Source organism: Mustela nigripes, chromosome 12, assembly GCF_022355385.1.
Source record: "Mustela nigripes isolate SB6536 chromosome 12, MUSNIG.SB6536, whole genome shotgun sequence".
In the NCBI taxonomy this organism is placed as follows: Eukaryota; Metazoa; Chordata; class Mammalia; order Carnivora; family Mustelidae; genus Mustela; species Mustela nigripes.
Window position 1 is genome coordinate 129,743,609 of NC_081568.1, and position 13,741 is coordinate 129,757,349.

Consider the following 13,741-nt stretch of genomic DNA (forward strand, 5'->3'; position numbering starts at 1 on the left):
GCTAAGTTCCTTATAGATTCTGGACACTAGTCCTTTATCTGATATGTCGTTTGCAAATATCTTCTCCCATTCTGTCAGTTGTCTTTTGATTTTGTGAACTGTTTCCTTTGCTGTGCAAAAGCTTTTGATCTTGATAAAATCCCAATACTTCATTTTTGCCCTTGCTCCCCTTGCCTTTGGTGATGTTCCTAGGAAGATGTTGCTGCGGCTGAGGTCGAAGAGGTTGCTGCCTGTGTTCTCCTCAAGGATGTTGATGGATTCCTTTCTCATATTGAGGTCCTTCATCCATTTTGAGTCTATTTTTGTGTGTGCTGTAAGGAAGTGGTCCAATTTCATTTTTCTGCATGTGGCTGTCCAATGTTCCCAACATCATTTATTGAAGAGGCTGTCTTTTTTCCATTGAACATTCTTTCCTGCTTCGTCGAAGATTTGTTGACCATAGAGTTGAGGGTCTATTTCTGGGCTCTCTCTTCTGTTCCATTGATCTATGTGTCTGTTTTTGTGCCAGTACCATGCTGTCTTGATGATGACAGCTTTGTAATAGAGCTTGAAGTCCGGAATTGTGATGCCACCAACTTTGGCTTTTTTTTTCAATATTCCTTTGGCTATTCGAGGTCTTTTCTGGTTCCATATAAATTTTAGGATTATTTGTTCCATTTCTTTGAAAAAGATGGATGGTACTTTGATAGGAATTGCATTAAATGTGTAGATTGCTTTAGGTAGCATAGACATTTTCACAATATTTATTCTTCCAATCCAGGAGCATGGAACATTTTTCCATTTCTTTGTGTATTCCTCAATTTCTTTCATGAGTACTTTATAGTTTTCTGAGTATAGATTCTGTGCCTCTTTGGTTAGGTTTATTCCTAGGTATCTTATGGTTTTGGGTGTAATTGTAAATGGGATTGACTCCTTAATTTCTCTTGCTTATGTCTTGTTGTTGGTGTAGAGAAATGCAACTGATTTCTGTGCATTGATTTTATATCCTTACACTTTACTGAATTCCTGTATAAGTTCTAGCAGTTTTGGAGTGGAGTCTTTTGGGTTTTCCACATATAATATCATATCATCTGCGAAGAGTGATAGTTTGACTTCTTCTCTGCCGATTTAGATGCCTTTAATTTCCTTTTTTTGTCTGAATGCTGAGGCTAGGACTTCTAGTACTATGTTGAATATCAGTGGTGATAATGGACATCCCTGCCGTGTTCCTGACCTTAGTGGAAAAGCTTTCAGTTTTTCTCCATTGAGAATGATATTTGCGGTGGGTTTTTCATAAATGGCTTTGATAATATTGAGGTATGTGCCCTCTATCCCTACACTTTGAAGAGTTTTGATCAGGAAGAGATGTGTACTTTGTCAAATGCTTTTTCAGCATATATTGAGACTATCAAATGGTTCTTGTTCTTTCCTTTATTGATTTGTTGTATCACACTGATTGATTTGTGGATGTTGAACTAACCTTGCAACCCTGGAATAAATCCCACTTGGTCGTGGTGTATAATCCTTTTAAAGTACTGTTGAATCCTATTGGCTAGTATTTTGGTGAGAATTTTCGCATCTGTGTTCATCAAGGATATTGGTCTATAGCTCTCTTTTTTGATGGGATCCTTGTCTGGTTTTGGGATCAAGGTGATGCTGGCCTCATAAAATGAGTTTGGAAGTTTTCCTTCCATTTCTATTTTTTGGAACAGTTTCAGGAGAATAGGAATTAGTTCTTCTTTAAATGTTTGGTAGAATTCCCCCCGGGAAGCCGTCTGGCCCTGGGCTTTTGTTTGTTTGGAGATTTTTAATGACTGTTTCAATCTCCTTATTGTTTATGGGTCTGGTCAGGCTTTCTATTTCTTCCTGGTTCAGTTGTGGTAGTTTATATGTTTCTAGGAATGCATCCATTTCTTCCAGATTGTCAAATTTGTTGGCGTAGAGTTGCTCATAGTATGTTCTTATAATTGTTTGTATGTCTTTGGTGTTAGTTGTGATCTCTCCTCTTTCATTCATGATTTTATTTATTTGGGTCCTTTCTCTTTTCTTTTTGATAAGTCTGGCCAGGGGTTTATCAATTTTATTAATCTTTCAAAGAACCAGCTCTTAGTTTCGTTGATTTGTTCTATTGTTTTTTCGGTTTCTATTTCATTGATTTCTGCTCTGATCTTTATGATTTCTCCTGCTGGGTTTAGGGTTTCTTTCTTGTTCTGTCTCCAGCTCCTTTAGGTGTAGTGTTAGGTTTTGTAGCTGAGACCTTTCTTGTTTCTTGAGAAAGGCTTGTACCACTATATATTTTCCTCTCAGGACTGCCTTTGTTGTGTCCCACAGATTTTGAACTGTTGCGTTTTCATTATCATTTGTTTCTATGATTTTTTTCAATTCTTCTTTAATTTCCCGGTTGACCCATTCATTCTTTAGAAGGATGCTGTTTAGTCTCCATGTATTTGGGTTCTTTCCAAACTTTCTCTTGTGATTGAATTCTAGCTTCAGAGCATTGTGGTCTGTAAATATGCAGGGAATGATCCCAATCTTTTGATACCGGTTGAGTCCTGATTTAGAACTGAGGATGCGATCTATTCTGGAGAATGTTCTATGTGCATTAGAGAAGAATGTGTATATTGTTGCTTTGAGATGAAATGTTATGAATATATCTGCAATGTCCATCTGGTCCAGCGTGTCATTTAGGCCTTTATTTCCTTGTTTATGTTTTGCTTGAAATCTGTCCATTTCAGTTGGGGAGTGTGAAAGTCCCCTACTATTATTGTATTATTGTTGATGTGTTTCTTTGATTTTGTTATTAATTGGTTTATATAGTTGGCTACTCCCACGTTGGGGCCATAGACATTAAAAATCGTTAGATCTTCTTGTTGGACAGACCCTTTTAGTATGATATAGTGTCCTTCCTCATCTCTTATTATAGTCTTTGGCTTAAAATCTAATGGATCTGATATAAGGATTGCCACTCCTGCTTTCTTCTGATGTCCATTAGCATGGTAAATTCTTTTGCACCCCCTCACTTTAAATCTGGAGGTGTCTTTGGGTTTAAAATGAGTTTCTTCTAGGCAACATATATATGGGTTTTTTTTTTTTTATCCATTCTGATATCCATTAACATTCAGGGTAACTATTGTGAAATATGAATTTAGTGCCATTGTGTTGCCTGTAAGGTGACTGTCAGTGTATATTGTCTCTGTTCCTTTCTGATCTACCGCTTGTGGGCTCTCTTTGCTTAGAGGACCCCTTTCAATATTTCCTGTAGAGCTGGTTTGGTGTTTGCAAATTCTTTCAGTTTTGTTTGTCCTGGAAGCTTTTAATCTCTCCTTCTATTTTCAATGATAGCCTAGCTGGATATAGTATTCTTGGCTGCATGTTTTTCTCGTTTAGTGCTCTGAATATATCATGCCAGCTCTTTCTGGCCTGCCAGGTCTCTGTGGATAAGTCTGCTGCCAATCTAATATTTTTACCATTGTATGTTACAGACTTCTTTTCCTGGGCTGCTTTCAGGATTTTCTCTTTGTCACTAAGACTTGTGAATTTTAATATTAGGTGACGGGGTGTGGGCCTATTCTTATTGATTTGGGGGGTGTTCTCTGAACCTCCTGAATTTTGATGCTTGTTCCCTTTGCCATATTGGGGAAATTCTCCCCAATAATTCTCTCCAGTATACCTTCTGCTCCCCTCTCTCTTTCTTCTTCTTCTGGAATCCCTATTATTCTAATGTTGTTTTGTCTTATGATGTCACTTATCTCTCGAATTCTCCCCTCGTGGTCCAGTAGCTGTTTGTCCCTCTTTTGCTCAGCTTCTTTATTCTCTGTCATTTGGTCTTCTATATCACTGATTCTTTCTTCTGCCTCATTTATCCTAGCCGTGAGAGCCTCCATTTTGATTGTACCTCAGTAATGGCTTTTTTGATTTCAACTTGGTTAGATTTTAGTTCTTTTATTTCTCCAGAAAGGGCTTTTATTTCTTTCAAGAGGGTTTCTCTAATATCTTCCATGCCTTTTTCGAGCCCGGCTAGAACCTTGAGAATTGTCATTCTGAACTCTAGATATGACATATTACCAATGTCTGTATTGATTAGGTCCCTTGCCTTTGGTACTGCCTCTTGTTCTTTTTTTTTTTTTTTTGTGGTGAATTTTTCCGCCTTGTCATTTTGTCCAGATAAGAGTATAAGAAGGAGAAAGTAAAATACTAAAAGGGTGGCAACAACTCCAGGAAAATATGCTTTACCAAATCAGAAGAGATCCCAAATCGTGAGGGAGGAGAAAGGGTTAAAAAGAGGTTCAGAAAGAGAGAAAGCAAGCAAGAAAGAAAAGAATTAAAAAAAAAAAACAAAGAAAGAAATGTATAAAAAAGAAAAAAATATATATGTATTAGATAAACTAGTTAAAAATGTTAAAAAAGAAAAGGGTAAAAGTTAAAAAAGTTTTAGCAGAGGAAGAGAAAAATAATGAAAAAGAAAAAAAATTAAATTAACTGCCAGACTAAAGAATCTTAGGGAGAAAGCCATGAGTTCCGTGCTTTGCTTTCTCCTCCTCTGGAATTCTGCTGCTCTCCTTGGTATTGAAACTGCAGTCCTTGGTAGGTGAACTTGGTCTTGGCTGGATTTCTTGTTGATCTTCTGGGGAATGGGCCTGGTGTAGTGATTTTCAAGTGTCTTTACTCCAGGCGGAATTGCCCCGCCCTTACCAGGGGCTGGGCTGAGTAATCCGCTCGGGTTTGCTTTCAGGAGCTTTTGTTCCCTGAGCGCTTTCCGTAGAGTTCTGGAGGATGGGAAATCAAATGTCGGCCTCCTGGTCTCCAGCCGGGAGGAGCCGAGAGCCTGGGGCCCCACTCCTCAATGCGCCCTCAGAGAACAGCGCCCAGTCACTCCCGTCTGCCTGACCTCTGGCCGTGCTCTGAGCTCACCGAGCCTGCGACCAGTTCGAGGTAACCCTGAGCTGTGAGCTTACTGTCGGCTCTGTCTTTGTAGCCTGCTTCCCCGTTCTAATACCTGTAAGCCCTGTGACTCTCAGACACCCCCGATCCTTCTGTAACCCTGCAGGACCTGAGGCCACACTGACCCCGTGTGGGCTTCACCCCAGTTTAGCCTCTGGAGTGATGTCCCTCAGCGGAACAGACTTTTAAAAGTCCTGATTTTGTGTTCCATTGCTCTGCCGCTTAGTGGGAGCTGGCTCCTCCCCCCCGGGGTCTATCTTCCCGTCATTTTGAATTCACTTCTCCGCCAGTCCTACCTTTCAGAAAGTGGTTGTTTTTCTGTTTCTAGAATTGCTGTTGTTCTTCTCTTCGATCTGCCGATGGATTTGTAGGTGTTTGCAATCTTTAGATAAGCTATCTAGCTGATCTCCTGCTAGGTGATAGTCTCAGGCTGCTACTTCTCTGCCATCTTGACTCCTCACCCCCCAGTATAATATTAAACCAGATTTGAAATAGTTCTTTACTTAGATTATTAAATTAATTACTAAATTTATATAAGAATAGAAAAGAGAATTAAATATCATTTTATGGTTATTAAAAATTCATTAAAAATGTTGTTTGTGGTGAAGTTTTATTTAGCTTTTCCCAGTTCCTTGAGTGGTTTACTTACATGTTTTTCATGCTGTTTTATTTTCTTCTTTTTTGTTTAATTGCTTCTTATTTGGATGCCTGATTTTAATAGAATCCAGAGCTTGATCTATTTTTTGAAGATTTTATTTTATTATTTTTTTTAAAAAGGTTTTATTTATTTATTTATTTACTTATTTTAGGGAGAGTGTGTACATTAGTGGGGGCGGGGGGAGGGAAAGAGAATTTCAAGCAGACTTCATGCCAAGCACACAGCCCAATATGGGGGTCTCAATCCCTGACCCTGAGATCATGATCTGAATCAAAATCAAGAGTTGGATGCATGACCACTGAGCTGCCTAGGTGCCCCAAGATTTTATCTTTTTAAAGTCCCCTGGTGTGGGACTCGAATCTACAACTCTGAGATCAAGAGTCTCATGCTATACTGATTGAGACAGCTAGTTGCCCCTGCTGTTTTTTTTTTTTTTTTTTTTTTTTTTTTGCCTCTCAACAAAAAGGCTCTTCTTGAACTGAAATATTTGAGATAAAGGCATGCAAATTGGGCCACCTTGGCTTTGATTCTTGGTTTTGGCTCTGGTCACGATCTCAGGGTTAGAGGGAACCCCACTTTGGGTTCCCTTCTCATCAGAGAATCTGCTTGAGATTCTCTCTTTCCCTCTCCCCCTACTTGAGTGTGTGCTCCCTCTCTCTCAATCAAATAAATAAATAAATAGTATATATAAAGAAATAAGTAAAAGCATACATATTTGCATGACATACTTGGAAATTAGGCTGAATAAGACAAGAAAAAAAAAATAGGCCCTTATTCCACCCCTGCCAAAAATATTTTCATTTTCTTAGTACTGACTCCTCCTTGCCTCTTCACTTAAACAAATCTTTTTATTTCACTAAGCCCAACGTGTTTTGTTTTGTTTAAAGATTTTATTTATTTATTTGACAAAGAGAGATGCAGCGAGAGAGGGAACACAAACAGGGAGGGAGAAGCAGAGGGCAGAAGAAGCAGGCTTCTCGCTGAGCAGGGAGCCCATTGCGGGTGTCGATCCTAGGACCGTGCGATCATGACCTGAGTCGAGGGCAGATGCTTAATGATGAGCCACCGAGGTGCCCCAAACCCAATATGTCTTTGCTGGAATGTTCTTTAAGAATAAGGCCCAGGAAAAATACCTAAACACCTAGCCCAGTCAATCAGGAAAACTTTCCTGTTTCAGTATAACTAATTAACTATGTTAGATTAACTAGTGACTTCAAAAAAAGAACCCCTCCCCCCATATCTTGGGCAAAAATCTTAGATGACTTACTGACAAGGAAACATCTTATCCTACTCAGGATTAGAAAGATATAATAGTTCATAGACACTACCTCAAAAACTAATACTTACTGTATGGTGACTAACATAACACAATTTTAAAAAAAGAAAAAAAGAGAAAGATACAATATTTGAAGTAAAAAGCTTCATTTCCTTTTTGATATAATTATGACACCTTTGGGATATTGGATTTTGTTGCTGATGCATTCTACATACCATTACAACAAGCTCGCAGAATTGTGTTGGAATTTAATTGAAATCATGTTAATAAAAATGTTCCTTTCTTTGCTTGCAGAGAAGTTCCTATAAAACCTGATAGACCCAGACTGGGCATATATAGGACATTTCCCTGCTTATGTGTATACAGATGCATGTACGCATGCGTACACTCGCAAACTGTTCAGCTTACATATTTTTTCTTAAAGATCATTATTTATTTGACAGAAAGAGTGTGCGCACATGCTGCGGGAGGGGCTCGGCGCAGGGGTTATGGAGTGGTGGCGGGAGTGAGGAACAGAGGGAGAGAGACAAGCTGACTTGCACTGAGTGCAGAGCCCAATACAGCTCCATCTCACAACCCTGAGATCATGACCTGAGTCTAAATCGAGAATCAGAAGCTTAGCGGACTGAGCCACCCAGGTACCCCCAGCTTACACTTTGTATTGGTATTAGATCTCTAATTCAAAGAAACTAATAAATCTGAAGGACTGGTATGTAATCCCTGTGATATAGTAGTGTAATTTCCTTCCCCTTCACTTATTTTTTAAAGCAAATAAACAAATGTAGATGTTCTTTCAAGATGATTTACCACCCCCAAATAGATTCTTCACATTCAAATCCTTAAATGAATTTCTCAGTGTTAGCTGAGCTTTTGTACTTCAGATGCCCTTCTTACTTAATGACTTCTCCAGGCTCTGCATTTTACTATTCTAAATAAATCAACATTTGGGAGGATAGGTTGAATAGGACAAGAAATCAAGCACATTGACATCCTTGTTTGTGATACCTTTCTAATATGTAGACATTCTTGAAAGATAATGATGAAAACAAATTCTTTGCACGGAGGTGACATTGAATTTCACCATTGGCAACACTTGGAAATATTTTGTTATAAATATGGAAATATTTTTGTTAGTAAAAATTTTGGTGTTTGTTATAGTGAGATACATTGTGATAAAATTTTGGAAAAGATTCATTTAATAATTTTGACTACATATTTTAAGAATTATAAACTATTAGTATACACAAAAATTTAATTTTGTGTGTATTATGCATTTGTTTTTACCTCATACTTGTGGCTGATTCCCTGTATAATTGTCCTTTAAATCCATTTTTGAAAACACTGATTAAAATTTTTTATAAATATTATATTTATTATAATTAGTACTAAAGGAAAAGCCTTATTTGCTTACTAAAAGCTTCTTTGTAAGTCACACCATGTATATATTGAAGAAATTAAGTGTATAATAAGTGGAAGAAGTAGAAACAAAAGTGTGAGCTCTTCTTTGATTCCATTTGGGATTTTTCAAGGTTGTTTTTTTAAATCAATAGGTTGGGTTTTGGGTAATGTAAAATGGAACTTTGACCTAAAAAGTTTAGACCTCTTTAGTGGTACAAAACAATAAAGGCTATTTTCACAACTAGTTTTCATTTACTGCGAAGATGTCATACTTTGTCTCTACATAGAGTTCATAACATCAGCCTGAGAAACTATATATGTGAATATTTGCCTTTCATTTATTAATAATTCTAATTTCTCCAATTTGTAAATTACTTTCCCATGAGACATTGTGCATATTGTATTCTAAGTATCTTAAGAGTTAGTGCATATTACTGTTCCTTACCCACACAGTACTATTAACCATCTGGGGCAATTTAGTTCTTTGAATGTTAAAAACAAACTTTTTACTTGTAACTAGAAAATGTGTTTCCATTTATTATCAGTTAGAAACATTTCAAGGACATATACTCGCTCCTTAGTTATCTGGTTTTTGATTTTAGCATGTGGTCTCATAAAATAAGATAATCTACTTTTCCTGCCATGGTCGTGGCTTATCGTCCTCTCTTGTTTTTGCCACATGTTTATAATTTTGTGGTGGTGAGGGCACCTGGGTGGCTCAGTGGGTTAAAGCCTCTGTCTTCGGCTCAGGTCAGGATCCCAGGGTCCTGGGATGGAGCCCCACATCGGGCTCTCTGCTCAGCGGGGAGCCTGCTTCTTCCTCTCTCTCTGCCTGCTTCTCTGCCTACTTGTGATATCCGTCTGTCAAATAAATAAACAATTTATTAAAAAAAAAATTTGTGGTGGTGATTTCAGGTGATGCTATTTCTCCTAAGGTTTTATTGGCCATTGCTATACAGGACCAGCCATGTGGCAGTGGTAACGGCTAAGCCAGTCAGGGGAATGAGGGTAAGAATGGGAAGCCATGGCAGCAAGGCAGCTTCAAATAAAGCTTTAGATATTGCTTCTGGAACATAGGACATGGGCAGTTTACAGCCTGTCTTGTTGAAAGTTTATTCCATAAAAATACCTAACTTAATTTAAATAAAAATGAAATTGTTTTGTGACAAATTTCTCTGATATTACACCCTTTTATTGTAATTCTCTGGTAAACTTTAAATATATGGATTTCTTTTATATTATGGTGAATAAGACTATAAATTCTAACACTAAAGGCTAATATTGTATGCATTTATAGATCTATAGATAGAATATCTATAGATAGAACATCTATAGACAGAATAAACAAAGTATTGAAGGATATGTATTTGAGCTGAACTTCAACACTGGTGTTCCAAGAGATATTTTCTTTAAAAATTATGAAAAATTCAGATTCATCATGAAGCTTTTAATTGGTTGATTAAAAAGAGGAATGTATGTAAGAAGTATTTACAATTGCTATGAATTTTGCCAGGAAGAATTCCTATTTTCTCTAATTCATTATTTATTTATTTTTTCTCAATGTTTATGGAAGTTCTCTGATACGATCCCTATAAGTGAGAAGCCCCTGGCAGAACAGGACTGGTACCATGGAGCAATTCCCAGAATAGAAGCGCAAGATCTATTAAAACAACAAGGAGACTTCTTGGTGCGAGAGAGTCATGGGAAACCTGGTGAATATGTCCTTTCTGTATATTCTGATGGACAAAGGCGACACTTTATCATACAATTTGTTGATGTACGTTTTCAATTTAGTTTATATGTATATTCTTATGCAGTTCATTATGCTATAATTATAATAAAATGATGAATAGTTTATGATAAGTGCCCGTAACATTTTAGCTTAGTACTTAATTTTACTTTTTTCTGAATTCCTTCAATACAGTGTGCAAAAATTCACTAAAGGTTAATCTTATTAAGGACATATTTATTTTAAGTTATTATAAATTACAAATAGTTGTTATAAATTTAAATTAAACTCAAATGCACAAACATTTAAAAAATACACATTTTTAAAGATTTTGTTTATTTATTTAGAGAGCACAAGTGCAGGGAGAGGCAGAGGGAGAGGGAGAGAGAGAGTCGCAAGCCGACCCCAAGAGAAGCGCAGAGTCCAATACAGGGCTCGATCTCACAACCAGGAGATCATGACTGAGCCGAAATCAAGAGTCAGAAGCTTAACCGATAGCCACCCAGGTGCTACAGACATTTAAAGTATTTTAAGCTAAACATTTAAAATATTTTAAGTTGAACATGAACATTAAAGTTATTTTAAATTAAAATTAAAAATATTATTATAATTTTTCCCTTTTTTCATGAATAAATTTAATAATAAATTTTATACTCCTGAAACTAGGCTTTGAAATTGCTTTCAAAAATGTACCATGACAGGGGCGCCTGTGAGGCTCAGTCAGTTAAGCATTTGCCTTCAGCTCAGGTCATGATCCCAGGGTTCTGGGACAGAGTCCTGCATTTGGCTCCCTGCTCAGTGGAGAGCCTGCTCCTCCCTCTTCCTTCACCCCTACCCCAGTTTGTGCTCTCTCCTGCTCACTCTCTCTCTCAAATAAAATAAAATCTTCATTTATTTTTTTAAAAATATTTATTTATTTATTTATTTGACAGAGAGAGAGATCACAAGTAGGCAGAGAGGCAGGCAGAGAGAGAGGAAGGGAAGCAGACCCCCTGCTGAGCAGAGAGCCCGATGTGGGACTCAATCCCATGACCCTGAGATCATGACCTGAGCCGAAGGCAGCAGCTTAACCCACTGAGCCACCCAGGGCGCCCCTAAAATAAAATCTTTAAAAATATATATATATATATACCATGAGAGATTTTTAAGATATTTGTAATTAAATAGGGATAATGAAATTCCCTAATAAAGGGGACAAGGATAGTTGAATTAGCTTTATTATTAATTTAGGTTTAAGGCTCCTTTTTCACCTTTATGAGTAAGCTGTTCCTTACTGGCATTAATAAACAATAAATAGAAATTGATGATAAAATGTTTAAGTGATTTGTTCACACTGCTGCTTCTGATTATTTATTAAAGTTTATTAAGTACTGCTAAACTACTTCTTAGGTTTGTCTTACTTTTGATTAAGCATTGGACAGATGAAAAGTAATTGTGAAGTTTTGTTTAACTTTACCTACTGAGAAATTCTTGATATTTTTGGCGTATGAAGCCCTCTGTCATTTTTCACTCCAACATTTCAAAGAGCATGCATTTTCAAGCTGGCTATCTTAAGATTTCAGTTTATGTCCAGGAAATTGAATGCTACTAATTATCTTACAAACAGAGTGAACCATGATTGCTAGATAAAGGTCAGAGGGTTTTAGGTAGATATGTATCTACATATCTTTCTCTCTCTGTGTGTATATATATATATATCAAAGTATGTATCTGTAATTCTGAGGTGAATTTCACATACCATGAAAGTGACCATTTCAGTATACAGTGGCATTTCATATATTCACATCTAGAAATTATATTTAAATGAAAATAGATGCCATTCTAACGGGTTAAAAGGAATAAATCCATCAAGGTTTATAATTTTCATTGCATTGTTAATTTTGTGTAGCATTCAGACCTCAACTTCAAAATCATATTTTCCTACATCCGTACATCCCACCTACTGTTTCTAGTAATGTGTCCTTCCTCATTTCCTTGGCAAACTCTTTTATAATTTATATGTGCCTTTAAGTTATGGATGTAGATAAGCTTGCCTATTCCAACCTGTGACCATGCTGGCAATATTTATAAAACAGTTTGTGAATTGTAGAAGGAAAAGTTATAGGTAAAGTATAAACTGAAATCTATGTGATTGTCTCCGTCTGTTTTCTAAGCTCTAAAAGTTACTATTTCATACATTAAACAAGACTGAAATATTTCCCTTGTTACCACTTATAGTTTAAAATGTAACGTAAGGTAAAAATAAATAAATAAATAAATAAAAATATATAACTGTAGGAATTTAAATTACTATTATTAGAAACCAAAAGGAAGGGGTCTACTTGCAAATTAACACTTGTCTTTAATATTTTCACTTTGTAAGTAACTAAAATGAATAGTATGATATATTCTGAAAATAAATTGTTGCCCATTCACATTTGAAGATTTTATTTAGCTTCTTTCTGTCATTGAAATTTTGCAGAGATCTCTATTAAAGATGAGAGTTCTTATATATCTGTGAAAGCATCAGATTTTCCACTGCCTAATTTTATTTAGCTAATTCTTATTATATAATGTTGTGCTGTTCAGTCAGTTGAAAATAGGAGTTTTGAGATGATCTAGACTTTTGGGGGAGTTTTTAATTCTCTTTCATTTTGTGTGGGTAAATCTTCCATGAGTTAAAATTATCCCATTTCCTTCCTCAAATATGTGTTGCCTAGAAGAGCCCAATAAATCGGGAAATTCATTATCAGATATTTAATAATTGCCTATTATAGTCCATCAAGGAGTTTATAATCTAATAGTAGATTATAAAGGCTGTACATAAATATGGGATGGCTGTCCTAAGAGAGGAAGACAAAGGTGAGATTTTAGAAAATGAGAAAAATACCAAATAACATGAAAAAAGCATTGAACTTGTTATCATAAGACTTGAGATTCCAACCCAGTTCTGCTCTCTAGAAGGTCCATAGTTTGGAAAGTAATGGGGTTAAGAGCCTATATCATGATTACGGGAATCAAATCACTAAATATGTATTTTGTAAGGTATATAAGGTGCTATGCAGAGATTAGGCATTCTTACCACTGTTTAATGACTTTATTTGAGAAAAAATACAAATGTATTTTCTAAAAAATATTTGTGTAACTGGAAAAGTTACTTTAAAAATGTCTTTTTGGGGGGCGCCTGGGTGGCTCAGTGGGTTAAAGCCTCTGCCTTTGGCTCAAGTCATGATCCCAGAGTCCTGGGATCGAGTCCCACGTCAGGCTCTCTGTTCGGCAGGGAGCCTGCTTCCCCTCTCTCTCTGCCTCCCTCTTTGTCTACTTGTGATCTCTATCTGTCAAATAAATAAGTAAAATCTTAAAAAAATTTAAAAAAATAAAATAAAAATGTCTTTTTGGTTTTTATGTGATTTATTTGTAAAATTTCAATAATAATGAAAGTGTTGTTTTAGAATTTATATTTTAAAGTTTGAGGTATTCATCAATCACAGATAATGGGATTTTTAGCAACATTGTCTCTGTCACCTGCAGTGTAAGATGGCAATTATTTTGAAGCTTGATTTTTTTAATGTGTTTCACAGTTACTTTTTAACATGTGGTGAAACTCTGCATGCTGTGAGCATTATATGAACATTATGAATGATCAAGATGGACACAGATATTTGCAATTTTTACATTTTACTATTCTAGCAAAGAATATCTATCTTTCATTTTAGCTCTTCAAGCAAGAAGGGTTGTACTTTTTTTTTTTTTTTTTTTTTTTTTTTTTTTTTTTTTTTTT

The 13,741-nt window shown here is 36.1% G+C and overlaps 1 protein-coding gene across 3 annotated transcripts in view; it reads left to right on the forward strand.

Moving 5' to 3' along the window:
- The window catches only part of FER (FER tyrosine kinase), a 473,779-nt gene that overhangs the window by 200,744 nt on the left and 259,294 nt on the right, over window positions 1-13,741 (forward strand). For 2 of the 3 annotated variants that reach the window (XM_059418338.1, XM_059418339.1), the window contains one exon: window positions 9,826-10,029. The exons of the other annotated variant lie outside the window; for it this stretch is intronic. In XM_059418338.1, the coding sequence (XP_059274321.1) occupies window positions 9,826-10,029 (204 nt within the window). The remainder of the gene's footprint in view (window positions 1-9,825; window positions 10,030-13,741) is intronic. 3 annotated transcript variants of the gene reach the window in all.